The 27,137-nt window shown below is 37.3% G+C and overlaps 2 protein-coding genes across 7 annotated transcripts in view; both read left to right on the top strand.

Moving 5' to 3' along the window:
• tmpoa (thymopoietin a) overlaps positions 1–19,354 on the top strand; it is a 21,725-nt gene extending 2,371 nt beyond the window's left edge. Inside the window, exons 2-11 of one of the 4 annotated variants that reach the window (XM_079818210.1) lie at positions 4,631–4,748; positions 5,887–6,036; positions 6,116–6,264; positions 9,967–10,035; positions 14,006–14,098; positions 14,221–14,280; positions 14,368–14,577; positions 14,925–15,050; positions 15,271–15,374; positions 18,055–19,348. In XM_079818210.1, coding sequence (XP_079674336.1) covers positions 4,631–4,748; positions 5,887–6,036; positions 6,116–6,264; positions 9,967–10,035; positions 14,006–14,098; positions 14,221–14,280; positions 14,368–14,577; positions 14,925–15,050; positions 15,271–15,374; positions 18,055–18,397 — 1,422 coding nt within the window. In that variant the 3' untranslated portion in view covers positions 18,398–19,348. Of the gene's footprint in view, positions 1–4,630; positions 4,749–5,886; positions 6,037–6,115; positions 6,265–9,966; positions 10,036–13,538; positions 13,673–13,759; positions 13,895–14,005; positions 14,099–14,220; positions 14,281–14,367; positions 14,578–14,924; positions 15,051–15,270; positions 15,375–18,054 lie in introns of those variants that run through there. The other 3 variants (XM_079818211.1, XM_079818213.1, XM_079818212.1) reach the window with 3 other exon arrangements.
• On the top strand, positions 18,247–27,137 carry slc25a3a (solute carrier family 25 member 3a). 3 transcript variants are annotated; one of them, XM_079818216.1, is made up of 9 exons: positions 18,247–19,515; positions 19,777–19,910; positions 20,041–20,186; positions 22,522–22,649; positions 22,766–22,945; positions 23,081–23,262; positions 24,631–24,803; positions 24,944–25,054; positions 26,127–27,137. In XM_079818216.1, the coding sequence occupies exons 3-9, from the start codon at positions 20,057–20,059 to the stop codon at positions 26,288–26,290; spliced, it is 1,068 nt and encodes a 355-aa protein (XP_079674342.1). In that variant the 5' UTR covers positions 18,247–19,515; positions 19,777–19,910; positions 20,041–20,056; the 3' UTR covers positions 26,291–27,137. The 3 variants fall into 3 exon arrangements, with proteins under 3 accessions (XP_079674342.1, XP_079674340.1, XP_079674341.1); XM_079818214.1 differs by lacking the exon at positions 18,247–19,515 and adding an exon at positions 19,552–19,664; XM_079818215.1 differs by lacking the exon at positions 18,247–19,515 and having other exon boundaries at positions 19,591–19,910.

Here is a 27,137-nt window from a genome sequence, read left to right as displayed (position 1 = left end):
AGTTGTTGTCTCTCTGATAGTAATTTTCAGAAAAGCATGGCACAAACACACACACATTGTGGATCATAGATGTTTGACCTCTCCTCTTCAATGCATTGAGCTTTTGGACCAGAGTTGGTTATGCTTTATTGGTATTCAAATAAAACGTGGTTTTTGCAGCACAGCTTCTAAACCAAAGTGGACAAATTGAGGGTAACCAGCAACATTATGCCTCATTATTGCAAATGCAGAGAGCTGACATTATTGAACCATGTGTGCTAGTGACATGCTGTTTGGTCTGGTGGAAACCCACAAGACTGCGAACCGACTGTGTTTCCGCAGACTTGAGGGATGAACGTCGCTACTATGTATTGTTTTACCTGACTATAATCAGCAGTAAAACAAAAACATTGCATGACCCGGTGTTTGTGCAGGCAGTGCGACACTTCTGTTTTGGTACCTGGAGTGATTTCTAGTCAATCGACAGCTCGCAATAACTACCGGTACTCTCATCTGTTCTTTTTGGAGAACTGAAACCATTGATTCACTCTCACTCTCTCGCACACTGGGGTTCTCTTACACATAGTTTTATATTTAGATATAGAATAGCAATATTGTGGGATGCTATTAGATTGGTCAACGATACCGCGGCAGCATTTCTCCGCTCCCCGGCTTTGCTTGAAGTATTTAGGGCTGGTGACATGACAAATCGGTTCCTCCTCCCTCAGAAGTCAGGTCCTTATCAACTAAAAGTTTATGATTATACTAAGTACTGTCAGGATTTCATAAATGCATGCAGTGAAAAATTTGCGCTGAAAAGGCATGAGCACAGCTATTTTTTGCGGCTGACCTTATTGCATATGCATTTGTAGGAGTTCCTAGCCTGGATGCCAGCCGAATTTAAACCCGCCCACAACAATTGAGTTCGGGAAATTCGGTCTGGACTTGATCCGTTGTGGTTGTCTGGCCATCACCAGACCAAGCTCAATTTAAGATTGAATATTAGTCTGGGGAGTCTGCTCTGTATTTTCTACTGCGCAAGAGGCGTGATAAAGGAGCATAAATTAAATTACTCTGTACGCAATTGGATAGTCCTTCAACCAATCAGACCACAAGAGGCGTGATAAAGGAGTATAAATTAAAGAGTTAGTTCACCCAAAAATGAAAATTCTGTCATTAATTACTTGCCCTCATGTCGTTCGACACCCGTAAGACCTCCGTTCATCTTCGGAACAGAAATGAAGATATTTTAGTTGAAATCTGATGGCTCTGAAAGGCCTCCATTGGCACAATGGCACTTTACACTCTCAAGACCCTTAAAAGGTACTAAAGACGTCGTTACAAAGTCCATCTCACTACAGTGGTTCTAAAATAACTTTATGAATCGGCGAGAATAGTTTGTGTGCGCAAAAAACCCTAAATAACGACTTACATAGTGATGACGATTTCAAAACACGGCCTCATGAAGCTTCGAAGCGTTATGAATCAGCGAGTCGAATCAGCGGTTTGAATTGCCTAATTTCAGCAGTTTGGCGGTTTGACACGCGATCCGAATCATGATTCGGCTCACTGATTCATAACGCTTCGAAGCTTCATGAGGCCGTGTTTTGAAATTGTCAGGTCCTTGAAGGTGCTTGAATTTATTTTGTTCAAGAAGTTTTCTGGAAAATTCCATATTACTCCCTCCAGTCCGCTAATGTGTTATTTCGCCAACACTTCGTGGCCTATGCATACTAGCTTGCTTGATTTACGTTAGTTACACGCATTTACGTGTTACGTTAAGTGTTTCCCATGTGAGGTACTTTGTGTTGTCTGTTGTATGATGCCATGACGTTCACATGCGCACGGAACTACTACGATGGTACCTCATCATTTCACAGACACTCCGTGAAACATTGCAAAAATAGGCTGAAACCGCTGAAATGTAATGCGTGGAAAATGCCAGTTTCAAGATATTTGAATGTGTCCCCACATTAAGTCCTTGAATTTGAGGGTATTCGACCTGGAATGTCCTTGAAAGGTCCTTGAATTTGAAGTTAACCAAGGTGTGGGAACCCTGGGCCCAATCTGGAACCACTTCTGAAAGACACTTCCCAGATTGAATAACCAGCACTGCAACAGTCCATAAAACTTCTCAAGCCATGAACCATAAATGTCAGAAAACAAAAAGCTCAATCTGGCAAAAAGGATAAAAAAACAAAACAAAAAAACACTCCTATTATAATCAACAAAGCTAGTTATACCGTAAACTCCAGCCTTATCATTTTCTTTTTTTTTTTTCAAGAATGAAGATGCTTAAATAATTTTGGATAGTGTTATGGTGATGACCAAGAATTATGCTTGAAAATAGCAATATGTGAGATTTGTTCAGCTGCAATATCTGAAGGTGGCTCATTGCCAAAGAACTTTGCGATGACTTTGATTTAATGTCAATGTATGGCCTGAGAACGCAACACACTGATCAGCATACCAAGTTTAGTTGCCAAATTGAATTACCCCAAAAAATATTTTCAGCTTCAGTTTTTGGCTAAATGAAAACAAAAAAGCTGGGGGAAAAAAGGAATAATAATTTTGGTGCTCCTTTTTTTGGGGGTGTTAGTGTAGTGCTATTTGTATGTTGTTCACAGGCACATGCTGAGTCTGACGTTTGCAAAAACGTTATAAGTGTGAGGGTGTTGTCTGTGGACTGAGGAAAGGTTTTTTTCCCCCTCTATCCGGCTGGAATGCTGTGATTTATGAAACTTTTTTTTTTTTTGAGTCGGCAGCGCTCCAGATCAGCCCTGGTGAAGGCCCCTCACTGAAGCTCATACGCCTTCACGATCTCCTCCAGCCCCTCGTAATACATTCTCTCCGTCTCCACTTCACTGTTTTTGCCATTTCTCCTCAGTCACATGGTTGCGTTTGTGGAGCAGGGCTCGACTCCAGGGAATGTGGATAGATTTGCATTGTTCGTGCTTTGTCCCTCTCAGTCTGAATGTTTGCATTTATGCCTCTAGTCTAGACTAATGGCACTATGCATAAGCATTATTGAATTTTTATTTTCACTTTTCATTTCATTGCCTAATTTAATCTTGTTGGTTTATCCAAATGAACATTTACTTCTGCAGTTGCATGCTAGGCACATGTTTTCTCCGCACATCTTGTTTTTAAACTCATTCAGTGGCTTAGTAATAGTATATTCACAGACAATGCTTAAGCTAGTCCTAGACTAAAATGCATGTTTGAGCTGTTTTAACTGAAAGAATCTTGCACTGACAAATCTTAAAATATGTCCGTGGCATTGTTTTGTCTCAAGATGCACACCAGTAATGTTTTTTTCTTGGGCACGTTTATAAAAGTTACTTAAATGTCCTAATTGAACTAAGGCCTAATCCTGGCTTAGTCTAAGCCCTGTCTGTGAAACCGGGCCATAGTGTGTTATTATAGGCTGAGGGGATGTATAGAATGTCCTTGCATTTTTCTTTTAAACTAGTTTGAGTGTCAGAGCAGTAGGGCGGTGGCTTTTTTTTTTACCACTGTGGTTCCTCTGTGTCTGATTTAAAGCGTACACTGCATCCTAGAGAAGCCCTCTCTCATCTTTAATGCTTTCGTATTCCTCCCAATTATTCCAAAGCAACTGACAAATGATAGTAAAAGTTCGGATGAGCAATCTTATCTTCTGCTAGAGCAAGACATTTATCTTTGATGCTGCATTGCCTTGGAAAGTGAAGCTTAATTACCGGCGTGTGTGAAATGCGCTATACAAATAAACTTGTGTTCCTTACCTTGCCTAATGAATACAAACTGTGTTAAAATCGAATATGAGGAGAGATGAAGACTGAAAAAAAGAGATAAGCTATTTCTGAAGCCTGCCAACACATGGTGTGCCCAGTAAAATTTGCCAATAAACACTTATATAGCCAGATCGCAAGTCAGAATACAAAGCCGGCATGGCTTAAAGGGTCAGTTCACCCAAAAAACGTTACTCTCCCTCATGTTGTTCCAAACCTGTAAGATTTTAGTTCATCTTCGTAACAAAAATGAAGATATTTATAATGAAATCTGAGAGGTTTCTGTCCCTCCATCACAGCTAAGCAACTACCACTTTGACGCTTCAAAAAGTTCATAAAGAGAATAGAGGTCATAAAACTAATTCATATGAATTTAGTGGTTTAGTCCAAATTCTCTGAAGGGACATGATCGCTTTATAATATTATAAACAGATTGAATTTAGGCTTTTATTCGCATTCATCAGACGACTCCGCGCACACATTAGTTGTGGTAAACGGATGCTTACGCATGTTCTCTTGATGTTCGAGAACCAATGAGGTTCATTCTCGCGTTACGCATCACGTTTGAGCTTCCGCAAGAACCAATGAGGTTTGTTCTCGTGCGACAAGCCGGTTCGGTTGAGCTTCTGTTTGTTCGCTAATCAATGTTAAATGTGAATAAAAGCCTAAATTAAATTGGTTCATCATATAAAAAAATATATTCTGTCAGGAGCCTGTCAGGTGTATTTAGAAACCTGTTGCATCAAGTTCAAATATTTTCCGGTATGATGTCATCTTGTGTTTTACTGCATTCTTTAAAAATGTGACCGTTAAACTGAAAATGATGAACTGCATGACTGCTGATCACTACTGTCATTATAACATGACTCTTTTCTTCACAGAAAGCCACCAGAAAAACGGACAAAGTTCGTCCAGATGATGTTGATGTCACTGAATTGAGCAACGAGGGTTTGAAAGACCTGTTGCTGAAGTATGGCCTGAATGCTGGACCCATTGTTGGTGAGATTCAAATTCAAATTTGATGCAATGTAAAATATGTTAATATGTGCAGATATTGTACATTTCCTTGGATCATACAGTGGCCTCAAAGTATTTGGGCACTTCATTGTATTAGATAACAAAATATCAAACCTTGTTAAAAACATAAAACATAACATACAAATGGAACAAAAAAAGATGTTTGATACTGATAAAACAATACATAAAAATGTAATCTTGTTTGTCAATGTAAAAAATAGTTAATATGTGAACCCGAGGAGAACTGACTTATTTCCTAAAATATAAAAATCACCTTGGGAACAGTTGGTTAAAAGTAACTAATAAATGGGGCATTTATGTTATCTAATATCCTATGTTTTTATATGTATGTACTTGTACATTTAAAAAAAAAAAGTATTTTAGATTAGATAAACAATGGCTAACCCATTTGTATGGAGGGATTTAACATACTAAGTTAAGTAAACATTTAATGAAATAAATGTTGCAATACACAGAGAAGAAAGGTGTCAAAATTGTACCTTTATGGGTACAACAGCTTGTCACTGGGGCAGTACCCTTCAAAGGACATATTTGTACCTTTTTTACCACAAAAAGGTCCATAGTAGTACCTTAAAGTACGTATTTGTATTAAACACCCTTTTTCTCTGTGTGTAGAGTACAATGAAATGTAAACATACACGGTATAAGGCATGAAATAATTTTTTTTTCAGGTTACATGAAAAAGGGTGTGAAATACCCCCTGGAATAGATTTTATAATGAAAAATCTTTTATGTGAAATGTGGTATACACACAAATCTTGTATTTTCATTCAGCACAAAACGGCAACTAAAAAAAGGGTTGTAAACAAATTGTCTCGTGGTTTTGTGAAATGCTATCAGTAAATCAGCAGTTTCGCCAGGCATGCAGATTTGCATGTTTTTACAATTCTGGCTGGAATAATGCCCTTAAATGGCTGTTGTAAAGCGCTTCAGATAAAGCAGCAGCCTTTCTCAATGCTTGTTACGAATAGCACTGGACTCTTATGACACCAAAGACATTTCTATTTAAATGAAACAATAAATTTCATCCATGATGTTTGTCAAGCTCTGAAGTACTTTACTGCTTTGACATCAACACTAAACAATGTCTTCACATCAGCGTCCACTCGGAAGGTCTACGAGAAGAGGCTTCAGAAGCTGCTGGATCAGGGTCCTCCTGAGGCTGTGGCCCCTCCCTCAGAAACCTCACAGACAGACGGCAGCCAGAATGGCAACACAGACTCAGACCAGTACAGCGACAAGGAGGAAGGTAAGAGACAAACCGATTATATTACATAAGATTATTATAGAAATGAATATATCAAAATGCTCTCTTGTCTGTTCGTCAGAAACCGTTGCTCCAGCCCCTGTGTCTGTGCCCGAACCTGAACCTGAACCGGAAGTGGAGGCCGAACCCATCCCAGTTGTGGAGAGACCAGTCAGGAGCCGAGGGAAAACACCAGTGACAAGCAGAACACGCAGTGGCCAGCTCAACAGGGTGAGGATGAAACCTGTGCATTGTTTGCTCTTTTGGTTAGGATCTGATGCAAATGCCAAAATACATCTCAGTTAAATCAAAATATATCATTTTTTTAATTTTTTAATTCATTAGTTTAATTGCAACAAATAAAATGGGATGTGCCCCTAGTGGTTGATATATGACAATATGTAAAGAGTGAGGTGGGAGATATACATTACCATTCAAAAAAGATTTTATATAGGTGTACTTATTTCGGCAAGGAAGTATTGAGTTGATCAAAAGTAATCAGACATTTATAATTTTACAAAATATTTTTATATTGTATAAATTCTGTTCTTTATTCATTTTCTGTTCAGGGAATCCTAAAAGATGTCACGGTTTCCACAAAAATATTTGGCAGCATAACATTTTCAACATTGATATAAGTCAGCAAGGATTTCTGAAGGATCATGTGACACTGAATTAAGAAGTAATGGCTGCTGAAAATCAGCTTCAGCTTTGCAATCACCGGAATAAAATTACATTTTAATATTTATCAAAATAGAAAGCAGTTGTTGAAAATTTATATTTCACAATATTGCTGTGTTTACTCAGTTTCTGTCTTAATTTGCCCGTACACTAAATTCAGAAAGTCATGGCATTGAATATAGCATGCACTGCAAAAAATGTAATCTTCCTCAGTATTTGTGTCCTGTTTTCCTATACAAATATCTAAATGTCTTTAAATCAAGTTGCATTTACTTAAGATACAAATGTAAAAAGAAAAAATAAGTGAGTTTAGTCTTACACAAACAAATATCCGTCAATGAGTTGATTTTTCTAAACCCATTGGCAGATAGTTTTAAACATAAATTTACTGCATTATGATCAATTTCACAGAAAACAAGACCTATTTTGTATCTAGTTAATGCATCTTGATTTTAGACATTTGCACTGGAAGATAAAAATACAGAGGAAGAACATCAATTGTGATCAGATGGTACAGTAAAAGTCATTTCCATTAGGGCTGAACGATTTTGGAAAAAAATCTAATTGCGTTTTTTTTTTTTTACCAATATTGCGATTGCGATTTAATATGCGATTATTTTTTAAACTCTTTATCTTCTGTATTATTCAACAATACATCATTGTATAGTAATGGTGGAAATCTTTAATTGGTACCTCACGATCCGATTACGATTCTGGGAGTCACGATCCGATTCCAAAACAATTCTTGAACTTTTTCCTTATTAATTAATCTTATTAATTTATTAAAAACTTAAAATGTTTTTTATTATGATATATGTAATTATAAGCTTTTTAAAATAACCAGGACATTATAACATTTTAATTAAAACAATTGCATGTTAATAATTTTAAATATATAAACTAATATAGCTGCAAAACATAAGCTAGTAAATCATAAAGAGGAACAAAAAACATATAACAAGCAATGAACAAAGAGTGCTTTCAGTATTTAAGAGTGTCTGAACTGTGAGTGATTTTTCTCTAAGCTTTACTGTTGAGTGATTTTTCTCTCTCAGCTTTACTGTTGTTTGATTATTAATCATGACATCATCATAGACAGCGGGATACCTGCGTTCACACTAATGCACAGATCTCTTTTGAAATATAAGATGTTTTGCCCTGTCTGTTTAATTCATTAAGACATTACTGACGGTGTTAACATTAATTTTGCGTCAAAAAAGCATTTTGAGACTCACACAGACGCGTGCTCGCGAGCACTCTTTACAAAGCGCCGCGTGAGCATTTGAAAGGGAAAACCTTCTGTCAGTGAGTTACTTATTTTTTAATATACAAGCACACTGTATTCCTAACGACATGAATGAAGCCTTCGTTGAGCGTTTGTAAGGAAAATACCGGCGGGCGAGAACACACTGTAAGCGTGACATCAAAGCTAAGTTTCTCACAGCGCTTATCCTGTGCAAAGAAGCCTGCGAATGTCATTGCGATTCGCGCCGTCAACCGTTCTGGACGTTATGAAATATTATTTTATGGTTCGTGTGTGATTGTGTGTGTGTGTGTATGTGTGAGAGAGAGAGAGAAAGAGAGAGATAATGGAAGCAATCAGAATACGGGTGTTTCTAAAACACACGCAGCACCACCACGCACCTGCAGTTAAAATCTAAGCTTAGAATCGATCCAGAATCATTGGAGAAGAATCTTTTCTCCCACCTCTATTGTAGCCTATAGTATGAACAACACAATATTAGATAGATCAAACACAAACAGTTTTTTTCCCCTTTAGGCCAGGCATATATGTGTAATGTGCCAAGTTGCTTCTTCTGCAAACTTTACTCTCGCGTGTCACGTGACCAGACTGTAATCGCAGCCTTTGCGGTTAGGAAATCGTGTTTTATCATATCGCGATATTATCGCAAATGCAATTAATCGTTCAGCCCTAATTTCCATATTCTAGTGGTTGGTAGCAGAGGTATTCAAGCTATTTTTTATTTTTTTGTAATATAAATCAAAAAGTAATGGATATCTGTTGTAAGTTGTATTTCAAAACTTTGAAGTGTTTCTCACTAGACATTTAGAGATCATATTGACGTATTGTGTTCCCTTCAATTACACATCATTTCTGAACACTTCACACAGTATTGTCTCAAAATTGACTTAAACATTTGAAAGCCAGTTCGTTTATCCATTAATACGTCTGGTGGTTGTTTTATGGAAAGTGACAAACTACCACTTCAGATAAGCGAATAAAGTTAATCTAAGGCTGATAATCTCAAAATGGTCTAATATCAGCTGATCAATCAGCCCAGCCAAAAATATCCCATCTTTCAAAAGTTGTGATCACGTGGCAAATGAAGCAAAAGACTGAAGATATGAATGTTCACATTATTTCAATTAAAGCTAGCACCCCCCACTCTCTTGCATAGCTTTCTTTTTTTAACTTTAGCTTGGGCTTGGACTTGGCCCAGACTCTAATCCTCTTTTATCTTCTTATTCCTTCCCTTCCTCCCGACACACTTGGCTTCTCATTCCTGTATGATTTTACTCAGTCTTGCGTCTCTCTGTGTAGACTTGAACCTTTTTGTTTAGGTCACTTGTAAATAACTAGCCAGGAGGATACTCTCTTCAAAGACTTCTTTAAACTATTTAAACTTCTTTGCTCACATAAAAGCTGCTTAGGCAGTACAAGCGTCCCATGCTATCATCTATTAGTGTAAAAAATCTGTTCTTTTGTCTCTAATACAAACAGTTTTTTCCCATGTGACGTTCCCACCTGCATATTTTTTCCCACCATTATCTGTGAAGGGTTCAGCAGCGCCACCTGCTGTAGAAGAAATCTGACCGACTTCATGTGGTCACATGACTGCTCCACTTTTAAATGTTGTCATACCTGCTGTGGAGATCAGATAAGCTTCTCTATGGAAAGTTCTAGATCTTTTGCTGTGTGATGTGTAGGAAGATGAGGAGGAAGATTGGCCGGTTTTGAATGTTAAGAGAAAGCTGAAGAGATCATCTCACAGGCTGGATCAGATGGTTCCCGCCAGCGACGACACCGTAACTCAATCTGTGGTTATGTTATTAATGTACATCACCTGGTTTTTGGGTGTGGTAATGAAGTAAAAAAAAAACATCTGGGGTTTGCACATGGGTGAACAGTGTGTGGTTGAGCTCATATTTGTTACACAAATGAGCTGGGGACATATGATTCTTTGTTACTCAATTGTAAGCAAGGTTTGTGTGAATGTCTGGTGTTTTCAGGAGAACTCTGAGCTCTCATCTGCAGAGTACTTTCCTGTTTCCCAAGACAGGAGACGAACAGTACATGTGGTAGGTGGCCATGACACTAGTCTAATGCTAAGGGCCTAAATCAGGGATGGGCAACTTTGGTCCTGGAGGGCCATGGTCCTGCAGAGATAGTTCCAACCCTATAATCAAACGCACCTGAACAAGCTAATCAATAGGTGTGCGCCTCTTCAAGTTGAACACACCTAATTCTTCTAAGTCTTCAAGGTTACTAGAAAGCTACTGACTGACAGTTGAGTTTTATCAGGTTTGGAGCTAAACTCTGCAGGTCAGTGGCCCTCCAGGGCCGAAGTGTCCCATCCCTGGTCTAAATTATTAGCCTGACCTCAAAAACCCGCTTCTATTCTATTAAAGGCAGCAAGAAAAGAGCCCAGACCTTTGCGTACAGACAGGACATCAAAGCTCTTGTCTCAAACCGAATCTCTGAAGCGACGGAGCGCACCAGTCCGCTCGTTTCGGCCTGATTTGAACGAGGCTCCCGCCACTGACAAGGTGTCTTTCTCCTTAATAACCTTCTTTGGAGACTTAAGTTTGATATGAAAAACAAAAAAACTGTTGAAGTTTCCTGTGGAATTATTTATGTTTCTAAATGGCTGCGTTATCAGGGTCGTTCTTGTCATGTGTTTTATTTTATTATTATTATTATTTTTTTTTTTTAAGGAAGTATTTCTATTAATCTATTTTCAGAAACATGCATGACATCAGGTCAACCTCAGGCACTTGAATTGTATTAATTAAAAAAAACAATTATTTACCCCATGTTGAAAACTGGATAACCAATAATCAAAAGCTAAAATTTGCTCATTGAAGGACTGAGGTGTCAATATTAATAATAATTAATATATTATAATTATCAATATTTTGATAATTGTATATTCTTCCTGTTTAACGCTAGACTTGGTAAACCCAGCCTGATCTGCCAGTGATTTGATTTCGCCCTTCAGCTCAGACTGGAAACCTGGGGCACGTTCAAAGCTCAAACCGGTGCGCAACGTTTTGCTACGGTTTCCAGTTGAACGTCATGTTTCCTGGAAACGGTGTGCAACAGGTTTGAGATGCGTTTTATCTCGTTTGGTGGTTGTGTCAAAAATGTCAGCCCAATCAGCAGCAACATGTATATAAACCACGGGGTATTAAAGAGACAGCTCACACAATGGGTCCAAGTAAAGTTGTTTACAAATGTGTCTGCTGCAGCTCAGTATGTATACGCAACAATTGAAGATATTAGAAGACATGATTGTCATAAAATTATACAGTGTATATATATATCAACATGATATATTTATATTTTTAGCTTCATTGCAAGGCAAATTTCATATATGGTAATTAAGTGCTTTACATAAAAATGAGAGAAAATACAAGCTATTAAAAAAGTAAGAACTAGAAATAAAATTAGAATTGATTACTAGGAGATAAAAAAAGGTTCATTAAATGGGATTGGGATGTTGTCTTTTATTCTGGACGGCAAGGGGAGTGATTGCATGTATTTTGCAGTATTAAACACGTATTTATATAGATTTCATCAGGCTCCGAAAATTTCTCAAAAAGAACACAAAGAATGGCCTTCTCAGCTGCCATAGTTGCAACTCTTGCGTCATCAGAACATGATTTTTAACGCAACACCGTTTCCGTTTAAAAAAACCGTTTTGCAACGTTTTGTTGGGGCTGAACGTAGCCCTGTTAATTAATCCTGCTTCTGTTTCACATTTGCGGGAACCAATCACAGACTGGCTTATCCACCTGGCGCGCTATTGGCGGGTATAACACAATGACGGATAGAGAAGCAATGGATTGATGCCTGTTGATCACGCCTCTTGTGATCTGATTGGTCGAAGGACTATCCAGTTGCGTACACTTCCTGGATGAGCATGGCTTTTGTTAATTGAAGGGATACCATGCAATAAGAGCAGAATAGAAAGTTTAATTGGCTATACATTTATGGGGTTTCCCCCATATTTTTTTCATTTGAAACATTCCCCAATAACATGATTTGTCTGAATCATTTCATTTAGAATAATTAAAATATTTTAAAATTAAATTTTATACATGCACTCACCCAAAGGATTATTAGGAACACCTGTTCAATTTCTCATTAATGCAATTATCTAATCAATCACATGGCAGTTGCTTCAATGCATTTAGGGGTGTGGTCCTGGTCAAGACAATCTCCTGAACTCCAAACTGAATGTCAGAATGGGAAAGAAAGGTGATTTTTAAGCAATTTTGAGCGTGGCATGGTGGTTGGTGCCAGACGGGCCGGTCTGAGTATTTCACAATCTGCTCAGTTACTGGGATTTTCACACACAACCATTTCTAGGGTTTACAAAGAATGGTGTGAAAAGGGGAAAAACATCTAGTATGCGGCAGTCCTGTGGGCGAAAATGCCTCATTGATGCTAGAGGTCAGAGGAGAATGGGCCGACTGATTCAAGCTGATAGAAGAACAACTTTGACTGAAATAACCACTCGTTACAACTGAGGTATGCAGCAAAGCATTTGTGAAGCCACAACATGCACAACCTTGAGGCGGATGGGCTACAACAGCAGAAGACCCCACCGGGTACCACTCATCTCCACTACAAATAGGAAAAAGAGGCTACAATTTGTATGAGCTCACCAAAATTGGACAGTTGAAGACTGGAAAAATGTTGCCTGGTCTGATGAGTCTCGATTTCTGTTGAGACATTCAGATGGTAGAGTCAGAATTTGGCGTAAACAGAATGAGAACATGGATCCATCATGTCTTGTTACAACAGCCTGCACAGTGGGTGGTTGTGTAATGGTGTGGAGGATGTTTTCTTGGCACACTTTAGGCCCCTTAGTGCCAATTGGGCATCGTTTAAATGCCACGGCCTGCCTGAGCATTGTTTCTGACCATGTCCATCCCTTTATGACCACCATGTACCCATCCTCTGATGGCTACTTCCAGCAGGATAATGCACCATGTCACAAAGCTCGAATCATTTCAAATCGGTTTCTTGAACATGACAATGAGTTCAGTTCACTGTACTAAAATGGCCCCCACAGTCACCAGATCTCAACCCAATAGAGCATCTTTGGGATGTGGTGGAATGGGAGCTTCGTGCCCTGGATGTGCATCCCGCAAATCTCCATCAACTGCAAGATGCTATCCTATCAATATGGGCCAACGTAGAATTAAGGCAGTTCTGAAGGCGAAAGGTGGTCAAACAAAGTATTATTATGGTGTTCCTACTAATCCTTTAGGTGAGTGTATTAATTATATATATATTTATATATATATATATATATATATATATATATATATATATATATATATATATATATATATATATATATATATATATATATATATATATATATATATATATATATATATATATATATATATATATATATATATATATATATATATATATATATATATATATATATATATATATATATATATATATATATATATATATATATATATATATATATATATATATATATGATTATTTTATCCAGTATAGTAAGAAAAGGATGAATGGGGCATGGAAATGTACCGCCCAATAAGAATGAACCATCGGAAGTATATTTTGGTAATTTGGTCAAAGTTTCTGCTTCATCTGTTTGTTTGGAAATCGTAGAATTTGAAGGAGGTGTCTGTTCCGCTGGTGAGGATAAAAACATATGTTTTGGTAGGTCCAGAAGAAGCATCATACATACACATGAGAATGCAGGTCATATTCTAATGCCACAGTGTTTCTTATGGTGTCATATTAAAGGCAGTGCCAAATGAACCCAAACCCTTAAAGCGCTCCTCCATGTCTGCGACTGACTGGTCAGAATCACTAAAACATCTCAACTCTTCTTACCAGTCCACCATATCCAGTTTACATGGAGTCAGCCCTGCTGACAAGGTGCTTTCATAAATCTTCCATTTTTCAACTTGAGAGCGTCATTTTTAGTAGTGTTAATGGTGTAGGTTTGATTTGCTTGCAATGCTCATGTCTTTTGTGGTTTGTCTGTAGTTTGATGAGAATGCTGATGACATCACTTCCCTTCCGATTAGACAGTCCAATCGAGAGCCGCTTGTTTCCCTTCTTAATACTGCTTGTGTTGAGGTGATAATACACACACACTTCCATCTTTAGTTAATGCTTTCAGCTTTACATCAAGGTCTATCTAATCAGCCAACACATTTATGCAATATCAAGTGTCTAAATTTAAATTTTCATAATATCAGGTTGATGGCCAGGGCATGCAGGACGTCCTGAGTTGTAGACCTGCAAGTCGTGCTTCTGTGGTAGGTCTCTCAGCTAAGCAAGTATAGTTTATAACCGTATGAAACATTCATTTTAGTAGCTCATGAGAATTTGTTTCTTCTCTGAAGGCCCAGGAAGTCAAATCTGTCTCGGTATCAAAGTTCTCAAAGCCTCTTTTGAGTCAGAACAAACCTTCTAAACCCTTGATAGACATGAGGTACCATCTTTCGTCTTCCTGTGATGGCCAAAGAGAGGTTTTTCCATCACACTCACTTTCTTTTAGGGACTACCTTGTGGCCCCAGAGGACTCTCTTCCGGTCTCGTTTCACCTTTCCCAGGTTTGCTGTTGACATTTCGTTTTTGACATGGTACACTCTTAAAAATAAAGATTGTTTATTGACATCAATGGTTCCATGGAACCTTTCCATTGTACAAAAGGTTCTTTATAGTGGAAAAGAGTTTAGATGTTCTTCAAACAAAGTAAAAATGGTTCTTTTAAGAACTGTTGACCGAAAGGTTCCTTAGGGAACCCAAAATGGTTCTCTAATGGCATTGCTGCAAATTGCCCCTTTTGGAACCTTTATTTTAAGAGTGTATTAGGTTTAAGTTACAATGTTACATGAATTTCTAGTTTCAGGGTCATCACTAAAGCTTAAAGCCATCATTTACATTGTTGGTTTATCAGGGGAGCTGTGGCTCAACAGATACCCAGCCCAAGACAAGACAGTCCAAAATCACTCCTTTCCTCTCCCAAATCACTTCTGTTCGTGGTCATGATAGCAGCCATTTGCAGACACCAAAGAAAGACACGGTAATTTCGTGAGCAGAATGAAACTTGGTGGGATTCTCACACTTGTTTACCTCGGGTCATACACGGTTGTGGTGTTATATAATTCTCTTCCTTTTGTTTTTAAAATGAAAGCCAAAAAAAAAAAAACATTAATCTTCAGAATTGATGCACATGCAAGTTTTTATGGTGTTATTTCCCACCTCAGTGTTCACATCATTGTGGCTCTTGTCTTTGTGCGCAGGTGGAAAAGGTGTCAGCCATTGATCAGACCCCGAGGACGGTAGAGAGAGATGTTCTAAAAGATATCTTTCCCACTGAAAACCTCAGCACTCCCACTGGAATCAGGTATAGAGAGGAAGATGTTTCAAGCATTCACACTGAACAAACAACAGGGGCCGGATTCATGAAACATTTTTAAAGGTTTAGTTCACCCAAAAATGAAAATTGTCATTTAATTATTCACCCTCATGTCGTTCCAAACCCATAAGACCTTTGTTCATCTTCGGAACACAAAGTAAGACATTTTTTATTAAATTGGAGAGCTCTCTGACCTCTCCATAGACAGAAATTGAATTACCACTTTCAAGGCCTAGAAAGGTAGGAAAGACATCGTTAAAATAGTCCATCTGACTACAGTGGTTCAACATTAATTTTATGAAGCGATGAGTACTTTTTGTGTACAAAAATAACGACTTTATTCAACAATTTCTTCTAGTCTGTGTCAGACTCTTACACTGTTGACATAGAACTTGGAAGATCTGCACTGTTTGCACTATGGCAAAACACTGGCTCATCATTGGCCGACGCTGTTCACACGAGCACCACGAGGTATGCATGTGATGCTGATGCAGGAGCTAGCCAATGGTAAGCCATCGTTCTGCCATAGAACTCAGAAGCTCTGCACTGTTTACACTACGTCAACAGCATAAGAGTCTGACACAGACTAGAAGAAATCGAGAACGACATGAATAGGTGAGTAATTTTATTTTTGGGTGAGCTAACCCTTTAAGAATAAAATGATTTTAAACTGCTGATTTCTTCTTACTTTCTAACTTGACTCTTTCCCCACCATTGATGGAAATTTCCATCATTTTATGAGACAATGGCTGAATCCGAAATCGCCCCCCTATACCCTCAAATAGGGCATTATTTGAGGAGACAGCCATTTGTAGTGGTGTCCGACACCACCATAGTGGACGTTATTGAGTGCAATTATTCTATCCCACATTGCACCGCAATGTACAACTGATGTACACTCAATGGCTGTCCAAATTCACTCCATCCTTTTCATTCACTCCTTCAAGTGAACTGTGTTAGTGGAGTAATGCTGGGAATAGTGAATGAGGGTTTAGGGAGCGATTTCAGATTCAGCCAACTTTTCCCTGCCATTGATGGAGACTTTCCATTGTTATATGGTAGAGGGCGCTATGACACATCATCTGAAAGAATACTGAATTGTATAGGAAGCCAAACACGCCTAAAGTGGGATGAAACGGCGCTACAAAGCTCACCTTGCGCTGACATCTCGTCATTGAGCAGTGCGATCGACTCAACATTGCAGGGAAGACTTTTGCTAGCGCCACCAAACGGACAGTGCAAACTAATATCACCAGTGGGACGCTGACCACGTTACTTAAGTCATTACAACCCATAACAACGACTAACCGCCATTGCCTGAAAGAGTTTATAAGACACGTACGCGACAAATGAAACGGAAGTGCGAACACAGCTTTCTATCCAAGCGAAATTAGCTCTCATCAACTACAATTGACTTGATTCATTCACTACAGTGAATGAATTTCACTAAGGTTGATCAATGTTTTTCATTTCGCTAGTGTTTGTAATTATGGCCTATACGGCCCCTCATAAGTGATCACTACTCTAGCTTGACCTAGCGAGGCAGCAAACACGGATACAGGACGCATTCACTTTAGACAGGATATTTTGGAATAACTATTTAAACTTGACACGGTGCATTAAAACATGACGCTGAGTGAGTAACTCCCGTCAAGCCAGTCTCAACGAAAATAGCCTGTGCGCTTAATATGGTAACTATGGTAATCTGCAAACAGCACAAAAAAGATAAACTTTGAGGAGTTTTTCATTCAAGGAGTTTTCAGCCATATCTGCCTTTTTAAATCAAACAACATCAAAGTCTGTCATTTTCTTAAGAAAATATTTGAGAACTTCTTAAGAATTTGCACTTAGGCACATTCTTATGAACTTGCGTCTTTAATTTGGCCCCAGGGCCTTATGTATAAGGTTCATACACAAATACGTATCTAGTTTAAAGAAAACATGTGCCAAGTTCTTAGAAATGTAATCTTGATATTCATCTTGCTTTCATATAGGTTTGGAAAACTTGTATGCAAATTGGTTTTTTTTATTTTTTGAGCGTTTTTCCCCCCTTAGACATTGAATACATGTGAACGTACACTCAGTAAGAGTGTAATTCAGTAACTCAGTTATTCATAAACATCATTAGGTTTTTATTTTGACATTTCAACCTAAACCAAACGTACTATATCATAAGATATTTTAAGAGATTTTGTCGACATTGTTTCTTGTTGGCCAATCACATGAGTTTGATTTGACGGATAAATCTTTTTTTCAGATATTTTTTTAAAATATTGTAACACAAATATTTAAGAAATGATAATAAAAGATTATGCCAAACTACTTAAGGTTTTCTATTCAGACAGTTGTACTATCCCAAGTGATTGTGTGGTTTGCATTAATAAATGTGTTGTTGACCCATAAAACTGTAAATTTTTTGGAAAATCGAAAAAATGTCTACAAACAAACACCAGATAAGTCTCACATTGTGAAAGATTATGCACTTTAAAAAAATCTAAATCTAATAAAAAGCATGGGGGGGCGTATTTTTGACATTTTCTATTCTATTTTAGTATTATTACCTTTTTTGTTTTTAGTAAAATATGTAAACCTTTTTTAAAACAAGATACATTTCTTTTGTTTTCAGAGAATCTATCTTGAATGAAGTATTTTTCAAATTTGTTTCTAGTGCCACCTGTCGCCGACCAATCAGAGGAGCAGCTGGCCGGCCCCTGAGTGAGACATGGCTGGATGAATCCCGTCTCCGTCATACAGAGTTCAGAGAAACCAGCTCCTCTTCCTACACAGAGACCCGATCAGTTCCACGTGTGGCCGCCATCCCTCTAGCTGCTACCAAGCCTGCGGCGCCCCCTTCTGTGAAGTCCAGAGTGCGGCGCAGCCTGCCGGTGTGGGTGCAGCTTCTGCTCCTGAGCGCTGTCGCTGGATTCCTGTTCTTTGTCTACCAGGCCATGGAAACTAATGAGGTTGGACTCTTCAAGCAGAGCGGGGCAGATGATGGCACTAGCAAATGAACGTCATGAGGTTCACCCAAGTCTTTGCCCTCTTTGTCATACTCAGCCAGTACCTCCCTTTGTTGATTCAGCAGCCGTGGACTTTTACCTGCGATCTTTATATATTCATACAAAGACAGAAACTCACAGATTTTGCATCATTTTCTCTGCTATACACCCTCTTTGAGATGAACTGGTTTAGAGGAATGAATCCTGATTTTAATTTAAAAAATCATTTTTCTTGCCTTTTGTATGTTTGTCTTGTTTGCGTGTATGTTTTTTCTAATTTTACAGATTAATGCTGGTGCTGTCCATAAACGAGTCGAAGTGCTGAAGGAGTCGGCTAAATACACTTGTTTTGTTTGTAAACTACATGTAGCGTCTACTTGTGACAATACTTTTGCATTTATTTTCACATCTAGCTTCTTTAAAGGTGCCGTATCCATCTTAACGTTGATGTAGTATTTATGTACTTGTCGAAATACAAATATTTTCAATAAACTGTTTTGCAATGTATTCTGGAAGATAAGGTCATTTTACTATTATAATTTTATTCATTTCATTTTGTGTTATTTCAAGATCCTGGAATTTCAAGTGGTTTTACAAAGCATAACATTTGAGCAATTAACAAAAAACTGTTGGCTAAAATTTTGAATATATACACTATAAATTGTCACTATTAAAATGTAATTGTCACTATTAAAATGTTTTTTTTTTTTTTTTAAGTACGCCTTTGGAAACGAATTTGGGTTAATAAACATTGTAAGATACTTATACATTAGTATAACTGGACAATGTGTAAACTGCCCATCATTATGACGTTTACTCTGATACATTTACGATTTTAATATTCTGAATCTGTATTTATTTGACATATAAAGTGCTTCGGATTTGTGGAATAAAGCTGGGAGGGTTCAGGTACTTTTTATGTATATGACAGAATATGGTTTAATAAAGCGTTTACCTCGTATCATCTACATTCCAGTTGGCTTTTTTTTTTTTCTTGTTTAAGTGTCTGTTTGACCTAAATTATTAGGATGTTTCCCCTACTAAATGTGTTGTCTTTAGGGTTTGCTGCGGTGCATTGCAGTTCCTCACAGAGGCACTGGAAATTCTGACCTCACTTTGATCTTGTATAGGTAAGGAGGATATAAAGGTGCGAGGCTCTATGCTCCGGTCCAAGAATAGACCGTCTCATTGATTTTAATCGCCTTACTCTACCCACTGCTGTGCGTAATAAGCTCATGTACGCTACCATGAGCTCTCATTTGCAGTGGGATACTATACAGTAACTACAATTTAATTGGATGCATATTTACACCAATATCTTGATGCATTGGCTGTTATTTTTTTATGAATTCTAGTATGGCCCTTAATACCATCATACCTCTTTCCAATAGGTTAGTGTTCAGGGTGAAGTCTCAGTGTGGTGACGTCACAGAAGGTCAGGGTGATTTAGTCTGAGGTCATCTGATGTCTCAGATTCGCCTGCCGCTGATGCACCCAGGAGGCGCCGTTTCTTTACAACCAACAAGTGAGTGTACCGTTTCTTTTTAACATGAATTTTCCAAAATGTTAAGTGAGAGACTGTTTCTCAGCAATGTACGCCAAAAAAAAACGTAACTTTTGTTTGATTTAAATTGTCCCCTGTCTGTTTTTGCCAGTAAACCCCTGGTGAAAATGTACCCAACCACCCTAACACAGTTGGCACGATCGAATCCTTTCCAGACTCCTCTTTTCCTCACTAAACCAGATCAGCAACAAGAGAGCCAGCAGATAAAACGCAAACTTGCTGCGGCATCTCCTACTGGTAAGAAGTTATTGTTCTTTATCTTCTGAACTGGATAAATTGCTACCGGAATTAGATCTATGTTGTTTGCATTTATTTATTTAGGTTTGTTTGCTGTAATTGTTATGGTTATTATTTGTTGTAAGATATTTGGAAAGGTCGCTGGTGTAATGATGAAGTTCAGTGAAATCACACTACTATTTTTAAAGTGGACTGTCAGACTGCTTGTCATTCCATTCGTAAAGAATTAACTTCCACAAGGATTACATGCCTGGCTAATACCTTGTCATGAATGCCTACTAATTCCTAGGCACTTTTTCTCAAAGAAATTCTCCCACTTGAATATGAAAGACACTTCTTGACTGTTAAAAGAATGAAAGTTATATCCCCATACCCGTTTCATCCTCCTTCAATGGGACACACAAAATGAGAAATTTTGAATAATGTGCTGATTGTTTTCGTCTTTACAATTACAATGAATGAGCACAAAAAGCATGCAAAATCATTGTGAATGTAGTCAATATGATTTGTGAGTCTCCTGCAGTCATGCAATAGTTTTGTGACGTTTTTCCAGTTATTCACTGTTAAAGGTATAGTTCACCCCAAAATTTAAATTCTGTCATCATTTACTCACCCTCAAGTTGTTCCAAACCTGTATGAGTTTCTTTGTTCTGCTGAACACAAAAGATGATATTTTGAAGGATGTCTTTAACTAAACAGAGGGAGCAACCATTGACTACCATAGTAGGGGAAAAAATGGTACTCAATGGTTGCTCTATCTGCTTTGTTACAAACATTCTTCAAAATCTATTCTTTTGTGTTCAGCAGAACAAAGAAACTCATACAGGTTTGGAACAACTCGAAGGTGAGTAAATGATGACAGAATTTTCATTTTTGGGTGAACTCTACCTTTAATTACTCACCCTCATGTTGTTCCAAACCCGTAAGACCTTCATTCATCTTCGGAACACAAATGAAGATATTTTTGATGAAATCGGAGAGTTCCCTGACCCCTCCATAGACCGCAATTTAATTACCACTTTCAAGGGCCCAAAATGCAGTAAAGACATTGTTAAAATCGTCCATGTGACTACAGTGACTTAACCTTAATTGTATGAAGTGACGAGAATACTTTTTGTGCTCACAACCCCCCAAAAATAACAACTTTATTCTACAATCTCTTCTCATCTTTGTCAGTCTCCTACGCTGTTGACATAGTAAATACAGTGCAGCGCTTTCGAAGCGCTACGTCAGAACGCCGGCTTACCATTGGCCGCCGCTGTTCACATGAGCACCACAACGCATGTGTGATGCTGACGCAAGCCAATGGTGAGCCGTAGAACTCGGAAGTGCTGCACTGTTTACACTACGTCACCAGTGTAGGAGACTGGCACAGACGAGAAGAGATTGTTGAATAAAGTTGTTATTTTTGTTTTGTTTTTTGCGCACAAAAGTATTCTCTTCGCTTCATAAAATTAAGGTTGAACCACTGTAGTCAGATGGACTATTTTATCGATGTCTTTCCTACCTTTCTGGCCCTTAAAATTAAATTGTGTCTATGGAGAGGTGAGAGAGCTCGCCGATTTCATCAAAATATCTTCATTTGTGTTCCGAAGATGAACATGGCATGAGGGTGAGTAATTAATGACAGAATTTTCATTTTTGGGTGAACGAAACCTTTAACTGCTGCAGCTGGTTCATTGACTCAGTGAGTTGAACTCGATAAAGGCACAATATCCGATTTGTGACTTAAATCATTCAGATTTTGTGAACTGGATCGGACTCAAAGGAACAATTAATTCTCAATTCTGACATCACCACATTTGTCATGATCTAGAACTAGGCTAGATGACCTTAAACTCCATCTGATTTCGCATTCCTTGGCCTCCAAACACATTCAATTGGCTTAAACTGTACACTTCCAAGGTTCCAAAAAGGAATTTTTGGGATCTCTCAGTAAACAGTTCTTAAAATAATAATGTTCTTAGTTTGAAGAACAGCCTTACAAATAAAGTTTCTGTATTGACTTCAATGGCTCTATAAGAACCTTTAACATCCATGTAACCTTTTCAATACACAACTTTCTTTATAGTAAAACAAGGTTCTTAAGATTGTTAAAATATCCTTCTCACTAAAATGGGGTTCTTTTAAGAACAGTTCTCAGAAAGGTTCTTTGGGGAATATAAAGAACCTTCTGTGAAATGGAAAGGTTCCATGGATGTTAAATGTCCTTCATCGAAGCAGATGCCAATAAAGAAGCTTTATTTTTAAAAGTGTGACTTAAGTTTGCATTTATTATCCCCTCTGTATCACATACTGATGCTTGTGATCAAATTTAAATGTTTTGCTCCCTTAGATGCAGATGTGAGCTGTGAATATGGGTCAAATAAATATTACGCCCTCTGTGGTTTTGGTGGGATTTTGAGCTGTGGCCTCACACACACCATTGTCGTGCCCCTCGACCTCATTAAATGCCGCATACAGGTAATGTAACATTAAAACTACCGGTATTCATGTAAAAACTAAACAAGTTAGCAGCTTTTTTTGGACTGATTTTATAGCCAGACATTAACTAATGCATAATTCCTGTTGTCTCCCAGGTGGACCCGGTTAAGTACAAGTCCATCTTCAATGGTTTCTCAGTCACCTTGAGAGAGGATGGCGTGAGGGGGCTGGGCAAAGGATGGGCTCCTACATTCATTGGCTATTCCATGCAAGGCCTTTGCAAGTTTGGTTTCTATGAAGTCTTTAAGTCCTTTTACAATGACATGCTTGGAGAGGTAAGTTGGGATACAAATTACCGAGACTAATTTGGCTCTGCAAAGATTGTTCCAAAACAGTTATTTTAACATATGTTTGCACATCCAATTGTGATGGATCACCAACTAACTGCTGTGGTTTGGTTTGGTGAACAGGAGAATGCTTACTTGTGGAGGATATCCGTTTATCTGGCCGCATCAGCCAGCGCTGAGTTTTTCGCAGATATTGCACTGGCTCCTATGGAAGCGTGCAAAGTGCGCATCCAGACACAGCCTGGATATGCTAACACCCTGAGAGAGTGCGCCCCCAAAATGCATGCTGAGGAGGGGCTAAACGCGTAAGTAGATCTGGTATTCCTCACACTTGTGTCAAAATAGACTGGAGACAAAAAGCCGGACAATGACAATGAAATTAATGTAGTATAATTTATATACAGTGATATTTATTCTATAATATTTTTTATTTTGAAGGGATTTCTTGATGCAAATCCTTTTTCCAAAAAATACATTATTGGATTATTGCAGTATGTTTTACAAGAAAATACTATTTCACAATGTCATGCCTAATTTAGTTTTGCTTGCTGATTCTTTGTAATTATTTGTGAAATTCACTAGCAATTTCGGAGTAAAAATGGGTTCTACACCAAATTTTTTCAGTGTACTAGACAACTATATTTTTATGTAGCACATATATTTTAGTAATCACAATATTCTCCTAAATTATGCACCAATTATTTCTATCAGTTTTATTAATATTGTGAATTATCGTTTATTATATTTTTAGTTTTAATGTTACATTTAGTTTCATTTTAGTCATTATGTGAATATTTTTTAAATATTGCTGTTTGGGTTTAATTTATTTTTTATTTCAGTTTTAGTTATAGTTTTCATTTATTTGCAGCTAATAAGTTTAGTCCTTTAAATTACATTTATTTTAGATAATTTCCAAGGCAACATAAATATTAGTTGAAAAACGTAAACTAGATGAAATGTTTAAGTTATTTTATGTCAGCTTTGTTTAAATTAAAATACAATTTAAAATAGTTCTAATAGTTTTAATTTAGTTAATGATAATAAACATGATTTCTAGAAAAAATAATACACATATATATATATTTTTTATTTTATTTTTTTTATTAAATGTTAAAATGGAGCAAAGGTATTATTGAAATTGGTAGAATGGGTCGCTTTCAGGAGAATTGGGTCGCTCAGTGAATTTAAGCGTACCGTGATAGGTTGCCACCTGTGCTATAAGTCCATTCATGAAATTTCCTTACTGATAAATATTCCATGGTCAACTGTATTAAAGGGATAGTTCACCCAAAAATGAAAATTGTCATCATTTACTCACCCTCAAGTTGTTCCAAACCTGTATGAGTTTCTTTTGTTCTGCTGAACACAAAAGAAGAGATTTTGAAGAATGTTTGTAACCAAGCAGATAGGGAAAAAACAACCATGGTAGTCAATGGTTGCTCTATCTGCTTGGTTACAAACATTCTTCAAAATCTCTTCTTTTGTGTTCAGCAGAACAAAGAAACTCATTTTATGTTGTGGTGAACTATCCATTTAAGTGATATTATAACAAAGTGGAAGCAATTGGGATCAACAGCAACTCAGCCATGAAGTGGTAGGCCATGTTAAATCCCAGAGCTGTGGGTAAAATTTGTGTGCTGGAGTACTGATTGTTGATGTTATCATCTGTGCAGGTTCTATAAAGGCGTTTATCCCTTGTGGCTGAGGCAGATCCCCTACACCATGATGAAGTTTGCCTGTTTCGAGCGAACCGTGGAGTTGCTGTACAAGCACGTAGTACCAAAACCCCGCAGTGAGTGCACCAAACCTGAGCAGCTGGTGGTGACCTTTGTTGCCGGTTATATTGGTAAGTGCTTGGGTCCTAAGATACAAGTTTAGAAACTTTTAGATCGACCATTTACCATGGTATGTCTTTGTAAAGAGTGCTGGCTCAACTTTGTGTTGATCCATATAGATAGATGTAAGCTTTGCTGTGTCTCTCATCAGCTGGCGTGTTCTGTGCTGTGGTGTCCCATCCTGCGGACTCTGTGGTGTCTGTACTGAACAAAGAGAAAGGCAGTTCAGCTGTTGAGGTGCTGAAAAGACTGGGACCTGTAGGTGAGTGCACACAGTCAACAGCTGTTGATCAAACCTCTGAGGGCTTTATTTTGCCATAATGACCAGCAAGACGGTACATTATCCTGATATTACATTATTGCTTACCAAATAAATAAATTCATGGACATGAAATATTGATTTGAATTGGTTATTTTATTACATGAGAAGAAGAGACTGCAGAGTGTCTAGCATTGCTATGAGAAAACAGTCATTTATACGATTTAATGGTCACTATACAATAATTGTTGACTACAGAATGTCACGAATAACCAAGCAGAATCAAGTATATTAAAGTGGTTATTATGCTTTGTCGCTAAATATTTCAGGGGGAAATAAATTTTTCTTCTTACTTTTGCATTAAGAACAAGTCATAAACACATTGTTCCAAAAAGACATTGTTACACAACCAAATTTAATCACATACTGAAGATAATTTGTGGATGTCAGCTGGGAAAAAGTTGCTTATTAGTTATAGTTGTTTATTACAAACAAGATAAATAAATAAAATATATAATATCTATCCTGCTAAACAACATTTTCTTGTTAAATCTAATATGTTAACTGCCACTTTGCAATTTGTCAAGTTTTGACGACTATTTATTTGTTTTGGATGGACAACTTCTCAGGAAAGAAACCATATTTTTTCATTTAAAAGTAAAACATTTATATTAATACATTTTTCTCTCAAACAAAAACACAGAAAGCTATTCAGTCTTTGTGCAACATTGTTTATTCCTCCTAGCAAATTGATTGATTTTCTTTGTTAAAATTTTTATACATGCTTATTTTGTTCATGTGCTTATTAAAAAAAATCAACATTGAAGCACCATTTCACTGAAGTTGCAGAAGGATGTAATACTCTTTTTTTACCAAAAGAGGTAGCTGTTGTTCCTGTATTTCTTCCCATTAGAACACATCACTTTCAGCGGGATCTCATTTCATTTGGCTCTTTTATCCCAGTTGATTGATTTATTTGTTTTAAGTCAGAGGAATATATTAGCACAGCAGAGTAACCGTTAAATAACAACTGTGTGGTCAATCTATGTATAAATCAAGAGTCTTTCTCCCACAGGTATGTGGAAGGGTCTTGTTGCTCGAATCATTATGATTGGCACGCTGACCGCCCTACAGTGGTTCATCTATGACTCAGTGAAGGTGTACTTCCGTCTGCCCCGTCCACCACCCCCTGAGATGCCCGAGTCCCTTAAGAGGAAAATGGGTCTCCTGGACTACTAGGCTCCTCCCTTATTAATTGTATCCTGAGTAACTTCACAAATACAAAGATTTTTTTTTCCACATTCACCCCTTGCAATAAACGCCACAGTTCCTGGTGTGTTTATCAGCACTGAAAGCACTATTGAATGATCATAAGACACTGGGTTTCTCCAGTGTCACTGTATGTCTGTCTGAATATTAAAGTAAAATCAATCACACACCAAACATCTGTTGATTTTTTTTTATTATTATTATTTGACTTCTGTGTGTTTTTCAAACATTTTTGCTCTCATTAGGTTAAAAAAAAACCTTCTGGAAAGAGAATTTTGGTTGTGTTATTTATTTAATAAAAGTGACTGTCATTATGTCTAGAATTATAACATTTTCCCTAATATTAGGTAATATTTGCAAACGTATTTCATATGTTGAATAAATATATAGGATTATTTTTATACAATAGATACTTTTATTATACAGTAGAACACCGTTTCAGACAGTGTTGATATTTGTTAAATAAAACCATTAATCATTTTTGTTCATTGGAATAAAGCAGAAATATACTAAAATATGAATGTAAGATTAAAAACTAGAAATGCTGGCTTGGCAACTGACTGAAATGAAATGCGTTGAAGTAGTATTACTAAATCTAAAACTGAAATATAAATTAAAGCTCATTAAAAATATTAAAATTATCAAAATTTGAAATGAAAACTGAAAATATAAGCAAATTCTAAATATTACTACTAGGCCTATAATATGCAAATACTTTTAGTGGGTTCTGGTGTGATGTGATTTATAAATGCTAAATAATAAAAAAAATATATATATATACTGCATATATGAAATAAAACAAGTTCATGATATCATT

Source organism: Gobio gobio (genome assembly GCF_949357685.1).
Source record: "Gobio gobio genome assembly, chromosome: 5".
In the NCBI taxonomy this organism is placed as follows: Eukaryota; Metazoa; Chordata; class Actinopteri; order Cypriniformes; family Gobionidae; genus Gobio; species Gobio gobio.
This window is presented reverse-complemented; position numbering and strand designations above follow the sequence as displayed.

Bases quoted from the DNA above. Each gene is read 5' to 3' on its own strand.
- slc25a3a (XM_079818216.1), top strand. From the start codon at position 20,057: ATGTACCCAACCACCCTAACACAGTTGGCACGATCGAATCCTTTCCAG. The intron at 22,946-23,080 runs GTAAGTTGGGAT...TTTGGTGAACAG, and splicing joins ACAATGACATGCTTGGAGAG to GAGAATGCTTACTTGTGGAG. The intron at 25,055-26,126 runs GTGAGTGCACAC...TTTCTCCCACAG, and splicing joins GAAAAGACTGGGACCTGTAG to GTATGTGGAAGGGTCTTGTT.